The following is a 21,111-nucleotide window of genomic DNA, read 5'->3' as shown; positions in this document are numbered from 1 at the left end:
AAGCTATTTCAATATATCCGGCAAGTTTATTGATGTAACTAAAGATAGGTTTGATTTTATACGTTGCTGTCCTTTTTGAATAAACGAACTGTAAATATTCAACACACACAATCTGCTCTTGATCTCTTATTTATCATCTATACTTATTCTCTCCTCTGTACACATCAACATCTGGTTTTGTTTTGCTATCACATTGAATTGTTACATTTATAGTAGTAGTTGCTGCATGTTGCCTGCTTAAAATCTTTAAAACACGTTTTAAATTTCATCTGAAACATGTACAGGTATACACGTAAGTTAACAAGTGTATCCTATATCTGTATCTATAGCTCTGGCTCTAAGTGTGGACTGTGTTTGATTGGTTTTTTTGTTTGTTTGTTTGATTGTTGGTTGTGTTATGTGTTGTGTTCGAAGGGACTAAGGATCAAAGGGGATTGTAAGAAGCACACATTTCTTTTGAAAACTTTCGCAGAACTTGAAGTGAATCAACTTTGTCGTCATCAAAGCGCTTTTCATGTTTGTTTTTTGCTTTCGCTTTTGTTTTTGTTTTTACAAAATTAGACTTAAAATTGCTTGCGCTTGTCGTAACTACACATTAATTTAGTGGTTGTTGCTTAGTTCCTTGTTCTCTCTCTGTTTTTATCTCTCGCCAGTGTCCTTTTTGTTTAGCTTTTTTGAGTTCTCAAAGTACATAATACATTTAAAATATATAGAAATAATATTTGTATACATATAGGTATATATCTGCTCCATCTGCTCACACACGTATAGTAAAATATATGTATAATGTATATATATTGTATATATATAGATCTGTATGCACTATGCCTAACCACGCCTCTCCACTTCTCGCTTAATCCTCGATAGTAGTTTCCGTAGTAGTAGTAGTAGTAGTATTTGTATCCTGCAGCTCTTCGAGAGTTGGAATATCGTCTTGTAGTTTTAGCACTTGTAACCTTGGGTTATAGTGCCCGGCTAAATAATATGTATCATTGTTATCGTATATGGATTGATATTGCTTCGAATCGGCGCCGAACTTGTCGAAGTAGCTGCCAAACTGCAGCACCTCACATCGATGCGAAATGGTCTGCACATCGTTCTCATCCTCGTGCGGCGATTCAAATAGAGCACCCTGTTTCAAAAGAAATGAATTTTGTAAGTCTACTGTCCTCAATGGGGGCTTCAGGGACTAACTTACCGGAAATTTAAGCTTTGGACAACCGGTCGTCTCCTCCGGATGATAGAACCAGGCCACTCGCACCACCTTGTTGCCCGTGGTCGTCTCCCACATGGACTCAATGCGCCCGATGTAGGGTCGATCTGGTCTGCCCGTCGATAGAAATACTGCACTGTCCCCGACCTGCAAGCAAACATGTGAACAAAGTTAAATACTGTATGGGACTGAATAAATGAACGAGTGCACACTTACCGTGATAGTCTCCTTTCCCCTTTTGATTGTTTTGTAAAATTGCTTTCTGGCGCGTCCCTTGACGCCCGCCTTGCGGTAGGCGGTACCATACCAACCCCACAGCTGCCGTTCCGGCAGGAAGGCGGCTATCTTGCTGCTTCCCTTGGAGTTGTTATGCTCGACCAGATCGTCGCCCTTGGCCTGCGAGTGCAAAATTGGATTAGTTCAACCCTTCAATTACACAAACCCTTCGCCTTGCGGGCTACTACAATCGTTCCCTTGTTAATAAAATCCCGATTTTGTAATTCAGATATAAGTTCGGGCATTATTAAAAAAGGAACAAATGGTAAACAAAAAGCATTAACTGAAAAGCTATTAGCAATTAGGCGAATTCAAAATTGAAAGGGTTCATATGTGTACTTTTGAAATTATAATGTTTTGAAAGGCATGGTAAATATTTAATGGCTTCTATTTAAGTTGGGATGTTTTGAAAGATGAGGTAATTATGAAATTTTAATTGGAAAAAAAACAGAGCAAGCATGGGCCTTTTAATTGTTTATATATTTAAAAAGATGGGAAAATGGTGCACAAAATAACAAGCATAAATATAATTATTTATTATTATTATAATTATCAATTAGCACTAAATGACAATACTAATACCAATAAATAGGGTCAATGAAAGAAAAGGATTTAAAAGGGATGGAAAATATTAAATGGCTGATATTTATATTTAAATTTAGCTTTTTTCGGCTTACAGTTAAAAGTGAAAATAATACACTTGCTTTAATTTTGCCCAGCTTACCTCATCGGATATCTCAGACATGAGATTGGATGCGGTCTCCTCTTCCATGTCCAACTGCTCCGTCTTCACCTTGACCTCCACCTTAACGCGATTCGTGGTTGGCACTGGTGCTGGTGAAATCTCCGCTGGCGGAGCCTCTGCGGCTTCCTGCGCTGCCGCAGCAACCGGTTGCTCCTGTGGCTCCTCGCTGCCATTCTTGCGATGATGCTTCTTGTGCTTCTTGCGCTTCTTGTGCTTGTGGTGCTTGCGGGCGGCCTCCTCGGCACTGACACCTTCGCCGGATGCGGCGGGATTTGCCCCGCCGTTGGTGGCCGTGGCCGCGCTGACGCCATTCTGCGCCTTGGACATCTTCTTGAGGCTCTTCTTCAGGCGCTTTTTCTCGCTGCGCTGCGTGAACAGCTCCATGGTGGCGGCCAACGAGGTGGTGTTGTCGCTACTCATCCCCAGGCTGTGGTGGCTGTGCGAGTCGTCGCAGCCGGGCACGCTTAAGTGATCCTGGGTGATTCCACCGGGGCCACCACCATCAGAACCGCGCAGAGCGCTTCGCTTCTGCTTGCCTACTGAGTAGAGGGGATTATCGTTGTACTCTGTTCCGAGGGTCAAGGGTTGGAGGTGGGCGGGATGGTGGCGGGAAGAACGAAAACAACAAAGAAGTAAATAAGGGGGCACGCACACAAGAAACTAGTGATGGGATGGAGGTCTGTTTACGCCCACGAAAGTGCGCAATGGACACACACCTGCTATGGGATAGTCGCTGAGCAGCAGGCGGATGTTCTGCAAGCGGATCCTGCCGCTGTCGCCGTCGTCGAACTCCACGCTCACAAAGTCCGGCGTGGTTGTGGCGGAGGAGTGCGTTGCACTGCTAACCGCTCCATCCTCGACCTGCTCCGAGTCGATGGCCCGTCCAGGATAGAGGCATCTATACTGCTGGCTCCAATAGGCACACAGTCGCGTGCCCACCGGCACGCTCTCCACGCTCTTCGGCGCCACCTCGAGGATCTGGAAATGAGTAGGTCACGTATATATATATATATAGAATAGGATAACCCACCCATTCCACTCACCGTATCCTTGAGTATATCCTCGCGCGACATGACATGCGACTTGTTGCCGCGCTCCCCGTCCAGTGTTATAGAGTACACGTCCGGCGGACGCAGTGGCTTCATCACGCCCGCATAGAAGAGCCCGCCCATGTCGGTTAGGACGCGGGTCTCGTCGCGATACAGGTGCTCGCTGGTCAGTTGCAGCTCGCGATCGATGCCACTGACCCGTCGCTTGGCCTCCGTGGCCGTAGGCTGCTCTCCAGCGGCGCCACTGGCCATGGCCTTCATCTTCCGCTGCTTCCGCACCGCAGAAGCCGCCTGCTTAGTGGAAGGCGAACAGACGGAGGAGGAGGCGGAGGTCACAGAGGTAGTTGGGGCAATGGCTACAGCCGCGTCCAGGGCACTCGGCTCCAGGCGGACAAAGGACGAGGTACTGGGCGAGCTGCTGCTGGGCAAGGGACTGTGCTCCGGCTGGACTTGCTGCAAGGACGGCGGCGGGGGAAACGAGTGCGTCTTGTCCGGGAATCGCAGGAAACTGGACGCCTGAAGGTTGCTGCTCGAAAACTTTGGGAACTTGTAGTCGCGCAATGGGGATGAGGTCCTAAACGGGATACAATTTGCATTAGTTTCGAGTGGAGAGCAAGGCCTGGGAGTAGACCACTTACCCCAGGACACTGGAAAGCGTCATCTGTGGCTGTTGCAGGGCAGGTGAGGGCTGGACCTGAACCGCCTGCTGGACTGCTGCTTGTTGCTGCTGCTGTAGCAGCTGCAGCTGCTGCTTGGAGCACTTCTTCTTGGTCTTCTTGTGCTTGGAAATCTCGTCGAGCTTCCGCTTCTTCTTGCGGTACTGCCGCGTCACATCCGCCAGCCGCATACGCATGCTATTGTCCATGATGCTGAACACCTCCTGGCCAAAGCGCTGCGCGTAGCTGGGATCCATGGCGTGCAGGGCACTGCGCAGCTCCGACTGTAATTGCTCATCCTGCAGGTCCACGTCCTCCTCCGCCGGAGCGGCCAACTGCTGGCGGCTGCTGCTGTGCCGTCGCTTCTTCTTGCTCTTCTTGCTGCAACGCGCCGACTTGCGGCTATCGCTGCCCGACGACTTGGAATGTTTGTGCTTCTTCCGCTTCACGGGCGACAACTCGGCCGCACCAGCACCACTACCAGCACCAGCCGTCGACGTGAAGGGCAGCTCGATGCCCTGCATCGAGGGGAAGCCGGGCGAGCTCAATGGCATCTGAAAGGAGGAGGCGGAGGAGGGGAAGACGGATGCCTGCTGCGGCTGCCCGAAGGCAAAGCAGGACTTGGCCTCGAAGGCGGGTGGCGTTGTCTGCGGCGTTGGCGTGGGCGTGCGCGAGGAGGGCGTGGCAAAGAGACTGCTGCCCTGCACCACCTCCTCCTGGATGCGTTGCTCGGCCAGGGCGCAGAGCAGCTTAAGCCCGCCCAGCGGCTCCTGGGCGGGCGTGGGCTCCATTTCCAGCATGGGCGGCGGCGGCGTGTTCTCTTGCGGCATCAGTTCCACAGGCTGCGGCTGCGGAGGCGCCGGTGGTGGCTGCTCCACATGCTCCAACGGCTCCTGCTTGACGCGCACCAGCGGCTTGCTGTTGGTGCTTATGTTCGAGAGCAGCTCCAGGCCGGTCAGGTCCTCGGGAGCGGCCTGGTCGGCTTGCGTGGCCTGGGTCATCATTTGAACGGGTTCCGGGGGAGTCTGCTCCGCCGACTCCTCCTGGCTGGCACTGGGTATGTCACTGGGTTCGGTCTGGGTATGGCACTCGGTCGGCTGGGTATGGCTGGCCTCGCTGGTCTTGCTAAGCGTAAGTTCCAGCGGCTGTGTAAGGGAGGTGTCCACTGCCTGCTCCGGCGGCTTCACCGGACCCGGGAAGCTCTCGTCCTCGCTGCACACCGGCGTGTCCGTCTGTATGTTGACGTCCTGCATCTGCGGCAGCATCGGAGTAGTGGCTCCCGGCACGGCAATCTCCGCCAGGCGCGGCGGTGTCTGCGGCGTCAGCGGTGCGTGCAGCTTGTAGTTCAGCGCCGCCTCGTCACAGACCGTTGGCAGGGGCGTGCCAGCGGACAGCTCGCCGCCGGCGTGGCCATGCATCGACAGGTTGAGCAGGGCTGGCGTGGGCGTGGCCGTCATGGCAGCCGACTGGAAGAGATGGTGGGGCGTCACATGACCCAGGGAAGACGGCTCCATGGTGGCCGACGTGGGCGGCGTGGGCAGGCGCATCAGATTCAGGGCCTGCTCCTTGTCGCGCGCCGCCTCGAGCGGCACAAGCGGCGGCAGGGTGAGCGGCATCGCGTACTCCTCCTTCATCCCGGGCGGCGGTGGCAACGATAGCAGCGATGGCATCTGCCCAGGCTGTCCCGTGGCCAAACTAAGGAAGCGGGAACTGCTCGCACTCAGGCTGCTGCTGCTGCTGCTGGAACTCAGGCTGCCATGTGGATTGCCACTCTGGGTGAGCCCCGATCCGCCGGCGGCCAGACTCAGGTTGATGGTGGAGTTGGTGGTGGTGGTGCTGCTCGTCTGCTGATTGCTATGCTGGCACATTGTCGAGCTGCCCGTTGCCGTGGCCGCGGCGGCCAAATACAGCTGCAGCGTGGAGGCGTACGAGGGCGTGGTGCCCAACGCCTGGTGGCCGCCCATCGGCGGGAAGATGAAGTTCGGCAAGCTGGACAAGCTGGACAGGCTGGACAGACTGGACAGGCTGGGCAGGCTGGAGAGATTGGGCGACGGCTGGAGCGAGGCAGCGGCGGCGGAGTGACCACCGGGAGCCGGCGCCTGGGGGATGTAGGCCGAGGGCCAGACGAAGGCCGCCGCAGCCGCTGCCTGCTGGAACGGATCTGTGGGCGTTAAGAGGGGAAAATTTGATATGCCTGCTGTGCATGGGCGTGGTAGCGATTCAGTTTTCAGTCGGAGGTTCAGTTTTGGAGTTGGAGTTGTCAAAGTTTGTGGGCAGTGAGCAGTGGGCAGTGGACAGTGGGGAGTCGGGGAGAGAAGCGCAGTTTAAAAGCATGAATTAGTTTGGTTTTGGCGAATCGAATTGTTTCGAAATCATGCGGAGTGCTAATGCGTATGTGAAGTGCCTATCCTCGGGCGGACTTACCGAGCGCCGTTGGGCCGGCCGGCAGCAGCACCACCTGTCCGCGGCTGGCCTCCCGCGAGTACTGCAGGCCCACCGTGGCGGGCGACATGGAAATCACTGATTCAATGGGTAATGCATCTACAAAACGCAACGGAAAAGAGATAGAACCAAAATAGAGAGGCGGAGAAAAGATGGGATTTCTTCGGGATCTTCACACAGTGGTGGTGATCTTATGTTCTGGTGGCAGGGGGGGGCAACTCACTTGGATACTGCCAGAATGTGGAGGGAGCACGGCTCACACCTGCCGCACTGAGAGCCAGTTCCTCGGCGGTGGCCGTGCCGGTTGTCATCAGGTCGCCGTTGCCCGTAAAGTACAAATTGCCGCAACTGGTGGCACCTGCAACGAGGCAAAACAAATGCTTATTTCCTGGCGCTTCAATATATTATATATTATTCGTATATGTAAAGTAGTAATTCTGCGGAACCACCTGCCAACCTCTCCGCTCGACGTTCGTTTGTTTAATAGACTTTCGGGCCTGCCGTGTAACTTTAGTTGTAAGGGAAGATGTGTATGTATACGTGAAATATTGCAGTGTCCTTGAACTATGCATTTGGTGACCGCCTGCGCCCGCCCACTCGCCGCCCACTAGCCAGCCAGCCACCCACTCACTTTACACATCAGTAACCCACCCCTGAAACTGCGGCTGGATTATTTTACAAAAATTCGATTAAACCGAACGCGATGCGTTGTAATTGCATTACATTAAGGGATCTCTGTAGTGGGCAAACCACCACCCCAGCAAACGAAATGAATGACAAGTATTGGCAGTATGTGCCATCTCCGAAACGCAATTAGAGCCACATCTTTTGACAAGTGATTTGTTTCGGGCTGCGGACCTACAACTACCCAGCAAACGTTTATAAATAGCCTGTGACTTGGCGCAGCCGAAACGGAAGGGAAAAGAAATAATAATAACTAAAGCTATGTTAAGGCGACGCTGCCATATGGTCGTGTACCCAATCCATTTCAGCGTGTCATGTTGCTGGGTCCTGTCCTGTCTTGTCCTGTCCCGTTCACGGTTGTGGATGACGACTCATTCCGGTTGAAGTCCCATCCCCGTGCGAAACCAGTCGAGCATCCATCCAGCTCTAGCATCCCCTGATGCTGCTGGCCTCCTTGTCCCTTGTTCCTGGTTACCCTTACCCTGATTCCTGACTACCTCTAAGCACCGCCTCCCCCGAAGCAACAGCCACCGCTAACTTGTCTGAAAAAATACACCCACCCCTGTGCTCCGTCCATGAGTAATCTGTCTTTGGATTCTCGCTCTGATGTGCCTTCCCCTCCACCATCCGCCCACGCTTATAGAGCTTCAGGTTCAGCTTCAGCTTCAGCTTCGGTGGAGCGTGATAACGAAGCCGAAGCCCCCAATGCCCTGCTCACTGCCGAAGCATAAGTAATCCGCATACTTTTGTCAACTTTATAAAGGTTTTTTGGGTAACGAAAAGTACCAGGGCCTGGCTGGTATATTCCAAGACCACAAAAATCTAAAACTTATCAACGGAAAAAAACCCCAATCGTTTGTTTAATTTTTTTTTTTTTGCTTCAGAATTTTATATTAGTTTAGAGCTTTTGTGATCAGTTGGTACTAAATAAATTCCTAGAAAATAAAAAAAAAAACCCCAAAAGCAACTATTGATTTTGCCTTTCATTTTCATACACAAAAATAATGAAAGTTCAAAACGCACTAAGTTGTCTAAAGTTCTGTGTGCTTTTATCATCTGTTATTTTGTTTACTAAATGACTATTGCACTTAAATAAATAGATTAGACTTATTGAACGGATTGCTGGTAAATTTTGTATTTTGTTTAAGCGAAATTCAGAAAAAGAAATTTACAAAAGTAAATATTATTTAAAGCAGAAAGAATGTATCTAAAACGCAAAAATGTCCATTTATTTGGTGTATGTATCTATAATTTTAAAATATGTCACATCTGTTAATATTTGATCTGAATTCGAACCCCAAACCAAAGGCATTGTTTTTTTTCGTAAGATCGTAAAATAATGAAGATAAAGTTACAGCTGAATATTTCGCCATCAGAGAGCTTAAAAAATAATTCCGAAAATAGAATATGACGGGGTGTTGCGACAACACACCCCCAAGTACATAAACATATTTAATGTGCCCATCTGAAGAGCAGTTTGAAGTCGACAAAAGCCAAAGTCGAAGCCTCCCCTCTACAATCGCAATGTGTTTCACTTTCGTTTTATTTCCGCTTTAGAAGTTCGTATGATTTACCACCGGTTTCCTTGTGCCCGCAAGGGAGGCAAAAGGGAAGTGTGCTCCTGGCTCGAGTCGATTCGAGTCGATTCGGTGGCTGTCACAACAACGACAGCCGCACAACAGGCGGCCATCATATGATTCCTGCCCTCTCAACTCTCAACTCTGACGGGGTGTTAACGGCGGAGACGGAAACGACACCCCCAGCTCGCGCTCACTGAAGGAATTCCGCAACAACGTTCAACGTTTGCTGGCAATCTTATTAGTGGCATAATTGAACGACGTCCACGTCCTGGCATTATAAGCATCATACAACTAGTGCCCCTTGGGAACGCGAGCGCAAACGCGAGTGCGGCGTTCATTAGGGCCGCTCAAATCTGGTCCCTCAATTGAATTAGATGTCCAAAGATTACACAAAGGGAAAATTATATATGATATGAATATACTTAATAGGGCTTTACATATCATAGTAATACCATTAATATACAATCTATATTTTCAAACATTTGCATATAACATGATCAATTGAATTAGATAAAAAAGTGAAAAAGGTAAGATATATATGATATATATACTTAAGAGGCCTTCATTGGAGGAGATACCATTAACATTCAATGTACATATATTTTTAAATATATGCAAATACTGTTCATGATTTTTAGCCACAGTGCTATTCCAAAAATACCTGGATATTTTAAAGGGCTTGGTTTAATAAACATCCAAACAAAAATTAGTCAGTATCTTTTTATGTTTTTGTAATTTGATATTTGATTTTCTATTGAAATAAAATAGGCAGATATTTCTGGTACATAATTGTATATATATGTACATATGTATATTTTCATTTTTCCCTGTGTAGTTTGACACTTACCGAGGTCAGCGACGCGTATGCCAAAGCAGTTCATGTCCTTGTTGAGTGGTGGCTGCAGGGGCAGCGTGGCGGGTGTGTTTAGAGCCGGCACCAGGGCTTCCTGCGGCCGTTTCCTGGCCACGGCGATGCCAATGGGCACTGAGTTGCCTGCCGGAATAGGGACTTGCTCGTGAGTAGCTCACTTGACCAGTTGATGGGCCATCACCTACCTGAGGACTTTTCCAGTTCCGAGACCTTTGGCGAGGGCGCCTCTATTTTCACCAGCGTGGTCAAGGTGGAGGAGGACATGGTCTTGGAGGAGGCTGTCATCGAGGCGGAGGAGAGACCCTGATGCTGCACCTGCTGCACCTGCTGCACCTGCTGCTGATGCTGCTGCTGCTGTTGTTGTTGGTGGCAATTGTTGGAGCTGATCTCGGACACCTGGCAGGGCTCCCGCTTGATCTGCACAAAGGTGTAGGACGAGGAGTTGGTCTGCTGATGGTGATGGTGCTGTTGCAGGGGCGCCGCCGTGTAGCCACCAAACTGGTCCAACTGCAGCTGGGCAGGATGGGCAGCAGCAGCCGCAGAATGCGACACTGACGAGGAGGTGGGCACCAAAAATGTGGTCGTTGTGGCGCTCAGGACATCGGCGGCACTGCTGCTGGCACCCGGATTAAAGGCTGCCATCTAGATCTTATAGCTATATCTATATATCGCTATATATTACACGGATATGGCCACGACTAAAACTAAAACGTCCATTATCCGCACACACACACACTGACACTGACTTGGGCACACACATACAGTCTACATTTTTACAGGTTTTCGCTGCCTCTTTTTTTGGATGCATTGGCTACTGGGCCTGGGCCTGCGGCAGTTCCCCGTAAACAAATGACATAATCCAAAGCGACGCGACGCCACTGGGCACTCTCTATAAGGTCGGAGAATCTCAAAGCACCCACAAACACTAATCGCAAGTCCCAAAATAAAAAACCCTGTGCGATCCGAGATCTTTTTTTCTTTTTTGGGAGGCGGGGACGACGGAGGCGCGACTTTCCTGCTGCGTTATTGCGTTTTTCCGCGGTTCTTCAACGATATTTCACGCACTAGCTAAAATGATATTGGCCAACGCGCGATCTGTTGCCGTATTTTGTGTTTTTATTTTGCAAATTGGAATTAAAATCCTCTGGAAAGTCCACGGGACGGACAAAAAGCAGCAAATTATTAGAGGTGGAGAAATATCGCTGCTAACATCGCTATATTCAACACATCGGTAATATCGATTCATGGCTGGAGCTATCGATTAATTTCCATCTCTTATGAGTAATGGTCACACCACATAACAAAATTCAAAGCTCTTACGTTGTAAACGATTTCCCTTCAATTACCTTCTAGTTTTCAATAAAGTAATTACGCATTCACTTATCTAAATGCAGTAATATAAACTGAAATTAATAAGAATTTTGTTTTATTTCCACATGATTCGAGCGGATGTAATATTAAGTTCACAGCGACATCAAGGCGTAAGCCAATTTTCTTACGTCACGATTACTTTTTACGTAGCTTTGTTATCGATAAAATAAGATCCGGGCAATTCGAATGGGTATTAAATGGAACTTTCAGCAAAATTACGATTAGATGGGTTTACTATATATTTCTTTTCATTACTCTCTATTGCAAATGGACTATTGACTCAACAACACAAAAACTGAAAAACAAGTTTAAATAAAACCTTAATAACATCATCTCACAGATGAAGTGTCAAACTTTATTTCCCATCACACAATAACAAATAACCGTCGGTAAGAAATGCACATGGAATATAGAAGTTAACGAATGCAATTACTAATCCAGCATTTTGCGGATCATGTAGTTCAGAATGCCACCGTTCTTGTAATATGTAATGTCCACTTCGGTGTCAAAGCGGAGCGTGGTCTCAAACACATTGCCATCAGCCTCGACCTGGATCCTCTGGCCCGGCTTCAGTTCCTCCTCAGGCAGGGCTATATTGAACAGCTCCCTGCCACTCAGATTCAGCGACTCGGCACTCTGTCCCGGCAGGAATTGCAGTGGGATGATGCCCATGCCCACCAGATTGGAGCGGTGAATGCGCTCGTACGACTCGGCGATCACCGCCTTGATGCCCAGCAGGAATGGACCCTTGGCGGCCCAATCCCGCGAGCTTCCACTGCCGTAGTCCTTGCCCACGACCAGAACCAGCGGCGTGCCCTCCTCCGCATACCGCTCCGCCGCATCAAAGATGTCCATCTCCTCGCCACTGGGCACGTGCAGGGTGTTGGGCCCGGTTTTGGAGGCCAACCTGTTGACCAGACGGATATTGGCGAAGGTTCCGCGCGCCATCACCGCATCATTGCCGCGTCTTGACCCATATGAATTGAAGTCGCGAGGCGTCAGTCCCCGCTCCGACAGGTATCGCGCCGCAGGGGATTTCCGGGCAATGGATCCGGCTGGCGAGATATGATCGGTGGTCACCGAGTCACCCAGCAGCAGCAGACAGCGAGCCTTCTCGATGCTCCTCAAACTGGGCAGCTCCCGGGTCATTCCCTCGAAGAAGGGCGGACGTTTGATGTAGGTCGATACTCCACTCCAGGGATACAGCTTGCCGTCGGACACCTCAAGCGTCTGCCAGTCCTTGGAACCCAGCTGGATTTTGCCTGTAAAGGGGATACAATTATAACTATACGGAATTATTTAGGCAGAAATACTCACTGTACACCTCCTGGAACATGGCCGGAATGACGTGCTTTTGCTCCACCTCCTGGATCTCCGATCTCGTTGGCCAGATGTCCTGCAAGAAGACGTCCTTTCCATTGGCGTCCACGCCCAGAGGTTCCTTTTCGAAGTCAATGTCCACACGTCCTGCAATGGCATAGGCGATCACCAACAGCGGACTTGCCAGGTAGTTGGCCCTGGTATTGGGATGGATGCGACCCTCGAAGTTGCGGTTCCCCGACAGCACTCCACAGCAGACCAGACCGTTCTTCTCGATGGTGTTAACCATGTTCTCATCCAGTGGGCCCGAGTTGCCGATGCAGGTCATGCAACCGTATCCCACTATGTCAAAGCCTAATTTCTCCAGGTAGGGAATCACCCCCGACTCCCGCAGATAGTAGGTAACCACGCCGGAGCCGGGCGACAATGAGGTCTTGATATAAGGCAGGATGTTCAGGCCCTTCTCCACGGCCTTCTTGGCCAGAAGTCCTGCACCTAGCATCACCGAGGGATTCGAGGTGTTCGTGCAGGAAGTAATGGCCGCAATCACAACCGAGCCATGGCCTATCTTGTAGCTCTTGCCGTCGTCCCACTGGAACTCGCCACTGGCAGACAAGGCACTTGGCGGCACGGCGAATCCCTTGAACCCCACGGGACTGGACAGGCACGACTTGAAGTCTTCGCACATGCTGGTCACGGAGACACGATCGTGCGGCCTCTTGGGGCCCGAAACCGAGGTGACCACGGTGGATAGATCCAGGGTCACAGACTGAAAGGATTGGGTAGAGTTTAGAAGTGAGTTTCAGTCATTAAAAAGGCCAATATCACTCACCTCTGTATACTGGGGATCCTGATCTTCGAGGGAATAGTCACGCAGCTGTCGAGTTGCCTTTAAATACTGCCGGATGATATTGATCTTCTTTTCGGAGCGATCTATGAAGCAATATTCATTAATACACCAAATGGAAGCTACCAAGATGAACTCACTAGTCTGTCGCATGTAATTTAGAGTGTTCTCATCGATGGGAAAGTAACCGACTGTGGCTCCATATTCCGGGCACATATTGCTGATGGTGGCGCGATCCGCAATGCTCAACTCCGCCACTCCGGGTCCATAGAACTCCACGAACTTGCCCACTACGCCCAGCTGGCGCAGGTGCTTGGTGATGGTCAGCACCAGATCGGTGGAGGTGGCCAGAGGGCCCAGTTTGCCCACCAGCTTATAGCCGATCACCTCGGGCAGCAGCATGGATATGGACTGGCCCAGCATCACGGCCTCCGCCTCGATGCCGCCCACGCCCCAGCCGAGCACGCCCAAGCCGTTGATCATGGTGGTGTGTGAGTCCGTGCCAACGACGCTATCCGGATACAGGATCTTGGAGCCATCGGCTGCTTCTGTTTCGAAGACCACGCGTGCCAGATACTCCAGATTAACCTGGTGGACAATGCCAGAGCCGGGTGGCACAATCAGCATGTTGTCAAAGGCACGGGCTCCCCACTTGAGGAATGTAAAGCGCTCCTTGTTGCGCTGGAACTCCAGGGACTCGTTCTTGGTCATAGCGTCCGAGGAGCGGACAAAATCCACCTGAACGGAGTGGTCAATAACCAGGTCGGCGGGGCAGATGGGGTTGATCCTCTCCGGATTGCCGCCCAGTTCGCGGACCGCATCCCGCATGGCAGCGAAATCCACAACGGCAGGAACGCCAGTAAAGTCCTAAAAAAAAATAACAAAGCCTTAAGAATGAACATATATGGATTATGACCTATGGCCAACCTGCAATATAACACGCGCTGGCTTGAAGGAGACCTCCACATCGCTGGTTTCCTGCCTCAGCGATGGTGTCCAGCCCAGGATGCTCTGGACATCCTTCTCCAGCACATGGAAATTGTCGCAGTTGCGCACCGCGGATTCCAGCAGAACGCGAATGGAAAAGGGCAATGAATCTGTGGAGGGCCAAAATAATAATATATGTACATATGTATGTATGTAGATAACAACAATAATAAAGATTAAAGAACAGTCACCATATTTGTTGTCGATGGAGGGCAAATCGAAATACTTGTAGACGCTGCCGTCTTGGGTGAATGATTCCTGGAACTGGGCAAAGGGATTGGCACCTGCAAAGGATCAGTTATCAGCTAATGGATCAGTTTTCCCAGTTAAATCCTACCGGAGCCGGACATGGTGGCGAAATTGGACAGAACTGAATTCCAAGTAATGTGAACTAGAGATGGAACAACATGGAACTTAAGTTGTAAAAAAAATAGCACGGAAATATGAACCGTTGGTTTTTAAAATTTCTTATTAAAATCAACTTTTATTTTATTCATTTGGACTATTTACCTAAATTTGAGTTTTTAGACAAGTAATTTATAGTCTTGAACTTGAAAATAGTTTAGTCACGATTTAGACACTGACCCATCTCTAATTTGAAACTGTTCTTTCAGTTATCGATAACTGGTCAACAAATGAAGCCGGAATACAGTAAAAAAAATGTTGAGTTCAAAAACTTTTTGGACAAAATAATTATTTCGAGTTTCTTTTTATATTCAAAGCTAAAGTTTATTTAATTTATTATTCCTTGTTTAAATCTAGAATTTTGAGTATATAAGAATATATACTTATTTCCACCTTTTTAGAATTCGTTAAAACACAATTTTACGAAAAACACTGCTCTATCCTTACACTAAAAATACATTTGTACAAATATGATGTTTTGTTCTGTGGTTTATTGTAATAGTTACATATTAAGCTTATTGTAATGTCACGTATCATAGTCGGTATCTGTTATCTATATAAATAATATGTATAGGGTTATCAATTACGGCTGCGTCAAGAGCAAAGCAAGCGTTTTGGCAGCGGGCATAGGATAACAAGTCGATAGTGCATATCCACATCTACAGGTAGATGCGACGGAGGTCCTTCGGCGTGGTGATCGAATTGCACTGCGGGCACAGCTTGCGCGCCCCCAGAGTCTGCAGCCAGCACTGCTCGCAGTGGACGTGCCAGCAGGACACGGAGATGGCGGGATTCTTGTAGTCGTCGATGCAGATCAGGCACTTGTACTTCCCCTGCGCCTGCTTCTCGTAGAGTCGCAGCTTGGCCTTCAGCGATTCGATGACCTGCTGCTGGTTCTGGGAAGCGGAACGCGTGGACCGCGACGTGGATGGCTCCTCTCTGGCGGATAACGTCGCCTCAACGTTGCTGATTGTGGCAGTCTCTTGCTCGGTGGCTGCTTCGCTGGAATGATTGGCCTTGGGCGGCCCATCGCTGGAGGAGATTAGGCGGCGCACATAGCTGGTCACATCTGCCTCGGACACATTGCCTTCCGGGTCCTCGTTAACCAGCGGAATCACATCGCCCTCGCCGTACTGGTTTGGCCCGTAAATGTGCGTATCGTCCTCGTCCACATTGAGATCCTCGTCCTCATCCTCCTGCGCCTGCTGGCTGCCATTGTACTTGATCGTCTGGCCCAGCCCCAGGGCGGAGTAGCCTCCCTGGACGAGCGTGGACACGCGAATGCGCTTTTGTCCTGCCCACTCGTACTCCTCGTATTCCTCGCTGTCCTCCGAGTCCTCGCTGGAATGCCGCTCCCCGTTGGCCTGGCCATTCCGGCGGCTCTGGCGCAGGCAGTGGTTGACATGCTCCTGGATGTTGGACTGCGGGAAGTTGTGGTTGCACACGGGACAGGTGGGTTGACTGGACTCTGGAGGTGCGGGGGGAGGAGGCGGAGGAGCTGCAGTTGGAGCCGAAGCAGCTGGTGCAGGATTAGGCGCTGGTGGACCAGGAGATGCTGGACGCTTCCTGGTGCGCTGGCGCTGGCGGGCCTGCCGGTTGCGCTGCACTCGCTGAAATACGCTCCACGGCTGTCTGCCTCCCGTTCCCATACCCGACCCGGATCCCTGAGTTGCTGATGCTGCAGCTGAGCCGTCGGATTGGGCCGACGGATTGGTAACGCTGATCGGGTTGTGCAATCGCTCCATCTCTACTTGGCAGTGATCGGCCACCTGACTGCGCTTGATCTTCACGTCGCATGTGGGACAGATCACATCGTCGTCGCCGTTGCCAGTTAAATGCTGGGCGAAGTTTTCGCCGTTGGACACCGTGTCCGTGGCCATGGATTCCCGGGGTCCACCACGGACTCTTTAGTACGGAAACTGGAGCTTCTGCTTGTAATAGGATATTGTTTTGTACGCTAATCTGGCGAAGCCACGCGACGCCGATTCCCTACGTTCTCGTAATGTGGCAAATGGTTACACTGTTTTTTAGGATTTAGTGCCATAGCATGAGCAGTCACTGTTTTTTTGCTGCCTGCGATATTTATCGGATAGGATTTAAACCAAGACCTATAACGAATTCGATCTAAAAGTCGACAGACAGTGGGTGTGCAGGTGTTCGCAAATTCTACCTAAACTTACTCTGAAAATTGATTTTTTAGTTTTGATGAAACGAAATTGATAAATATTTTATTGTTTACTATAATAAAATGCTTTTTTTTTCCTGAGTTGGCAGTTCGCCTTAAACAGTGATTTTTTTTTACTGCGACCGTCACAGTGAAACTCTTCGGTATTATGCGGTGCGTGCACACTAATTTTCCGTTGTTGTCTTGTGATGAGGGAAGCAAAACATTATTATTTTCGTCGTTTTTATTTTTTGATTATATAGAAAAGTCGGTGGTCGCGGATCATGTGAAAAGTGGAAAGTGAAAAGATCTTTTTTAGCAGATTGTAAGTGCACAGGAACAGCCCAAAAGCAATAAACCAATTTGCGAAAGTGCAAGTAGACGGCGAAAGAAAAAGGCTGCGAAAAGAGAATAGAGAAAAAATATAGCGTGTGTGCGTGTGTGTGTGTGGCATATTGTTAAAAAAAACATAGTAAATCAGGAAAAAACAACAATGCAGCAGCAACAGCAACAACAGCAGCAGGGCAACCTTGCTAACTACAACAAAATGAACGTCTTGCCTAATTACACGCTCAGCGGAATGAGTTCCTTTGACGCCGAATCGCTGCCAGATTATTCCGAATTTGATTCAGAATCGGTAACTCTGGACTATTACAAGGAAAGGTATACCTTGACTGAAAGAATTCGCATTTTGTTTTGCTTCTGTTTACCTTAAAACACACATACATATACACATTAATATACTCGCCCTTGTCATTGTTGTTGTTTTGCATTTGGCCGTTTGCCCCAATTTTGCCTGCCGTTGCCGTTACGTTCTATATAGCAATTAACCGATATGATCCTGTTGCCACGCCACTCACCCCCACACACACACACACACACACACACACACACACACACACACATCCCATTCTCTTTCATATGCGAAATGTTGTTGTTGTTTTCAATTTCTAGCCGCTATAAATAAACTATCATCTACTTGCATACATATGTACATCTGGCCCGTCTAAATATCTCGAGATTTTTATGACGCTACATTTATATATTATATATTTGTATCTCAGTTTGCGTATCTGCATTTTGAAGACGTTAAGAAATGGGAAGTAATCAAAATCATAAATCGTAAATCGGCCTTATCCTGATTTATATTCAATATTTTATAAACTGCGGAGTTACGGAAACTTTTAGCGATCTTTTTTATGGCCTTAAGAGATTATGATAATTTTATATTTATGAAAAACTAGTAGGTTTTCTAGAACAGTTTAAAGCAACCATACTGTGAGACATAAACAAAAAATATAATTGATCATTTGACAGACATACGTCAAAAATATATATCCTCTACAAGGGTATAACAATGGAATGCGGTCGAATAATTAGTAATTTTCAGCATTGAAATTGCTTAGGTGCAGTTCCCTCGCAGCATACATACATATGTATGTAAATTATGTGGGAGCTGCAGCTCATCGCCCCAGCTTCCGTCTTTTGTCATTTCTGCTCCTCCCCCTTCACAGACTCAAATGTTTCGCCGCACTTTTGTCTGTCACAATAGAGTGATTTTAATTTAAACAATCCCAAAGGCATTCAACTGTGGCAACGCATTGTTTCCTAAATTGCAACAGTTAATCCATGACATACATTGACTGCTACAGTTAAATATAAATGAATATTACCTGCCTCTTAGTTAGAGCACTAACCATACCATTAGTGGTTAGAGTTAGGAACTTTATCAAGCTGTGTTATATCAGATTCAATAATTTAAAAATAGTTTTTTCTTACTGTTACTTTCCTTTTGTTTCCTTTGGAGTCGATTGGAAATAAAAGAATGGAATAAAGTACTTCTAATTTTAAGGATAGGATTTTACTGAACCTTTTTATTTAGCCACAGTTTCTTGTTAATTTGACGGAGTCAAAGCCATAATCTAAAAGCCTTAATCCTTTGCCATTGTCTTTGTCAGTGTTGTTGCTCGAGTTGTTTTGTGCATGTTGCTGCTGCTTATTTAAGTACATTGATGTAAACACACTTTTTGTACAAACGTGGTGCGCCAGTTTCTTTAATCGAATGCCACCAATTTCTCTGTTTCCTGCCCCGCTAACAAACGTTCCCCCTTTCGTAATACAGATGTTGAACGGGCTGCTTCCGCCAGCAATTTGAAATTCGGAACTCATTGGAAAAACCTCAGCGCGCAAACCAAAAGCAATAAAACGCCAATTGAAGCATTTATATTAGATTGTTAAAGCCAACCGGAGTAGCATTTACTCGCCTGCCCCCAAAAAATCAAAAAAGAATTCCCAAAAACCCTTCCAACATCCCACTAAGCAAAACTAACCAAGAAACGCATTGAAACGCATTCCAATTAGTAGCTGCGGGCAGCACTTTTGCCTGCATACATAGTCGATAAGGTGAGTTGGCTAGCTTGTGAAGCTAGTAATCATGTTTCTGCCCCGCAATAAATATTAATTGTTATGCATGCAGTGTTCTACGTCCTCCAGCGGAGAAAATGGCGCCGACAACAACGATTGAGACCATCACAATCACCAGGCCGTTGAAGGTATGCACTTGGATGCTCTAAGTTGGAGATTCGGCTCATGACTAACCGCTTTCACTGCTTCCACAGGTGATTGCATTTATTTGCGGCGTCATCGTGGTGGTCTTGATGATCATGGCCCTGGCGTCCACAGATTGGCTGATGGCCTCCGACTGGCGACAAGGCCTCTTTGTGCACTGCATCGAGGATGATTCGGTGGCCCCGCTGCCGTTCAACATCCAGGATCCGCCAGGATGCTACTGGACCCGCGATGTGGGTATGTTGAAACCAAGAAATTGAAAGAGCTTGAAAGTTTAAGTTACATTAAGTAAAATTATATAAAACTGCAGCCATTACAAGTTGATTGCATTTTCAACCTTATTTAACCTTTTTTCTGATAACCCACAGGTTACATCAAGGCTACAGCCGCACTCTGCATTATCACGCTGATAACGGACGTTATAGCCACAGTACTGACAGGTCTGGGACTCAGGACGCAGAACCATAATCTAAAGTATAAGTTCTATCGCATAGCGGTTTTGGTGATGCTTGTATCCTGTAAGTTACTTCCTAAATTTAAAAGGTCAGAAAATGCTAAAAATATTCCTTATTCTTGCAGTGCTAGCCGTGCTATCCGCTTTGATCGTGTATCCAGTGTGCTTTGCCGGCGAACTTACCATGGGTATTTAAAGCACAATTAATGGGAAAGAGCACTTGACTTACGTATTTACTATTTTAGCCAACCGGCGAGTCTGGGAATTCGGCTGGGCATATGGCGTAGGCTGGGGCGCGGCAATCTTCCTGTTCGGGGCCGTTGTCCTGCTGCTCTGCGACAAAGAGTCGGAGGAGATCTACTATAAGGAGAGGAAAATCGTACATGAAAACCAAATGCGCGCCTAGGCAAGGCCGCACGACCTGCCTGACGTCGTTCTGTAGACTAAGTATATAGCAACCAACCGAAAACAACACACACAGACACATAGATTTCGATTTAAATCCGACTCAAGAACAGAAGCAATTGGCAGCTAAATGAATGTGTTATAATTATGATTGTGTATATCATGACCATTTCAAACCAAAAATCCGCCCACCCATCCCCAATATCCCATAGTACTCGGCATTTGTTTAGATGAGGTTTCCCCAATCAGTTTATTTTGTGTTAGTTTCGAAAGGTAATCGTAGACAAGCCACAAACACACGTCCCACATCTATCATGTAGTCAGTCACATGTACGTCTAGGAATTCTGAAAGCTAATCGCATTAACCACACCCGTATATACAAATTGCATGCCCCATGAGTTTGAAAACATTGTAGTCAATTTTTAGAGCTTGCGTTTCGGTAGAAATATGAGAGCAAGTTGCAGTTGAAATTAGACCTCTTACAATATTGTACTCATACTCAGCTATATATACAAAGCAATGTACTCTTCATGTATCTCAAACCTAATCGTGAGCAAAATCCAAATTAGAATTTGTATATGTACGTAATCGAGAGACTAGGTAACCACGACAGATTAAGCCCCCAATATCATCGTCATTGTCAACGTTTCATGCCGATTACGCTTTCAAAAAATTATGTTTATACTCTATAAATCCGTATCGAATATTGTAAATTATGTGTTTGTCCCAGAGTATTATTGCGCGACTAACACCCATTGTACTCGAATATGTGTTGCTCTTTTACCTTTTGTAAAATAGTTTAACCATCTATCTGTCCAGTACTTTACTTGTCCCAGAGCCGTTTAGTTATTGTTTAAGCCGACTTTTAAGTGTATGCATTCGTTTTTTGTAACCGTCCCTTTTGTAACCACATATCCTTTAATAATTTATTGATATTTGTGTTCTTAATATACTCCAAAACATATCACATACAAATGACAACAATAAAACGTTTATGACACCTTTTGTTAACACTTTAAGACATACTTTTATTTAAAATCATACATTTTTAAGGTTTTTATGTTATAATTTTT

The 21,111-nt window shown here is 47.7% G+C and overlaps 4 protein-coding genes across 9 annotated transcripts; 1 reads left to right on the top strand and 3 right to left on the bottom strand.

The window, feature by feature from the left end:
* Window positions 1–6: 6 nt before the first annotated feature.
* Window positions 7–10,719, bottom strand: LOC108137381 (protein winged eye). 4 transcript variants are annotated; one of them, XM_017259034.2, is made up of 11 exons: window positions 9,702–10,719; window positions 9,493–9,639; window positions 6,605–6,739; window positions 6,364–6,480; window positions 3,922–6,136; window positions 3,278–3,857; window positions 2,951–3,212; window positions 2,214–2,800; window positions 1,430–1,609; window positions 1,199–1,360; window positions 7–1,132 (listed from the first exon to the last, which is right to left on the bottom strand). In XM_017259034.2, exons 1-11 carry the CDS (start codon window positions 10,156–10,158, stop codon window positions 854–856), a joined length of 5,121 nt encoding a protein of 1,706 aa, XP_017114523.1. In that variant the 5' UTR covers window positions 10,159–10,719; the 3' UTR covers window positions 7–853. The 4 variants fall into 4 exon arrangements, with proteins under 4 accessions (XP_017114523.1, XP_017114524.1, XP_017114528.1 ...); XM_017259035.2 differs by having other exon boundaries at window positions 3,922–6,133; XM_017259039.2 differs by having other exon boundaries at window positions 3,922–6,100.
* A 481-nt stretch (window positions 10,720–11,200) lies between these two features.
* LOC108137390 (cytoplasmic aconitate hydratase) lies at window positions 11,201–14,448 on the bottom strand. The gene is made up of 7 exons (XM_017259048.2): window positions 14,379–14,448; window positions 14,233–14,325; window positions 13,982–14,151; window positions 13,195–13,921; window positions 13,040–13,140; window positions 12,205–12,976; window positions 11,201–12,149 (listed from the first exon to the last, which is right to left on the bottom strand). Exons 1-7 carry the CDS (start codon window positions 14,389–14,391, stop codon window positions 11,320–11,322), a joined length of 2,706 nt encoding a protein of 901 aa, XP_017114537.1. The 5' UTR covers window positions 14,392–14,448; the 3' UTR covers window positions 11,201–11,319.
* Window positions 14,449–14,915: 467 nt separating this feature from the next.
* Window positions 14,916–16,464, bottom strand: LOC108137402 (E3 ubiquitin-protein ligase Rnf220). Its single transcript, XM_017259061.2, has one exon. It carries the CDS (start codon window positions 16,324–16,326, stop codon window positions 15,106–15,108), a length of 1,221 nt encoding a protein of 406 aa, XP_017114550.1. The 5' UTR covers window positions 16,327–16,464; the 3' UTR covers window positions 14,916–15,105.
* A 326-nt stretch (window positions 16,465–16,790) lies between these two features.
* LOC108137377 (transmembrane protein 47) lies at window positions 16,791–21,057 on the top strand. 3 transcript variants are annotated; one of them, XM_017259029.2, is made up of 7 exons: window positions 16,791–16,935; window positions 18,733–19,013; window positions 19,087–19,162; window positions 19,229–19,415; window positions 19,547–19,696; window positions 19,758–19,820; window positions 19,878–21,057. In XM_017259029.2, exons 3-7 carry the CDS (start codon window positions 19,112–19,114, stop codon window positions 20,036–20,038), a joined length of 612 nt encoding a protein of 203 aa, XP_017114518.1. In that variant the 5' UTR covers window positions 16,791–16,935; window positions 18,733–19,013; window positions 19,087–19,111; the 3' UTR covers window positions 20,039–21,057. The 3 variants fall into 3 exon arrangements, with proteins under 3 accessions (XP_017114518.1, XP_017114517.1, XP_041565249.1); XM_041709315.1 differs by lacking the exon at window positions 16,791–16,935 and adding an exon at window positions 17,165–17,273; XM_017259028.2 differs by lacking the exon at window positions 18,733–19,013 and having other exon boundaries at window positions 16,791–17,273.
* Window positions 21,058–21,111: the final 54 nt, after the last annotated feature.

Source organism: Drosophila elegans, unplaced genomic scaffold (assembly GCF_018152505.1).
Source record: "Drosophila elegans isolate 14027-0461.03 unplaced genomic scaffold, ASM1815250v1 contig_476, whole genome shotgun sequence".
NCBI lineage: Eukaryota > Metazoa > Arthropoda > Insecta > Diptera > Drosophilidae > Drosophila > Drosophila elegans.
Note: the sequence above shows the minus strand (reverse complement) of the source record. Positions and strands in the feature narration are given on the sequence as shown.

Excerpts from the sequence above, each read along its gene's own strand:
- LOC108137390 (XM_017259048.2), bottom strand. Across the intron at positions 12,977-13,039 it reads AGGATCCCCAGTATACAGAG|TCTGTGACCCTGGATCTATC; the intron begins GTGAGTGATATT and ends CAATCCTTTCAG. Across the intron at positions 12,150-12,204 it reads CATGTTCCAGGAGGTGTACA|GCAAAATCCAGCTGGGTTCC; the intron begins GTGAGTATTTCT and ends TCCCCTTTACAG.
- LOC108137381 (XM_017259034.2), bottom strand. The coding sequence starts at position 10,158 with ATGGCAGCCTTTAATCCGGGTGCCAGCAGCAGTGCCGCCGATGTCCTG. Across the intron at positions 3,213-3,277 it reads AGGATATACTCAAGGATACG|ATCCTCGAGGTGGCGCCGAA; the intron begins GTGAGTGGAATG and ends ACTCATTTCCAG. Across the intron at positions 1,361-1,429 it reads GGGGAAAGGAGACTATCACG|GTCGGGGACAGTGCAGTATT; the intron begins GTAAGTGTGCAC and ends GTTTGCTTGCAG.
- LOC108137402 (XM_017259061.2), bottom strand. The coding sequence starts at position 16,326 with ATGGCCACGGACACGGTGTCCAACGGCGAAAACTTCGCCCAGCATTTA.
- LOC108137377 (XM_017259028.2), top strand. The coding sequence starts at position 17,104 with ATGCAGCAGCAACAGCAACAACAGCAGCAGGGCAACCTTGCTAACTAC. Across the intron at positions 17,274-19,086 it reads CTGGACTATTACAAGGAAAG|TGTTCTACGTCCTCCAGCGG; the intron begins GTATACCTTGAC and ends TTATGCATGCAG. Across the intron at positions 19,821-19,877 it reads TGCCGGCGAACTTACCATGG|CCAACCGGCGAGTCTGGGAA; the intron begins GTATTTAAAGCA and ends TTACTATTTTAG.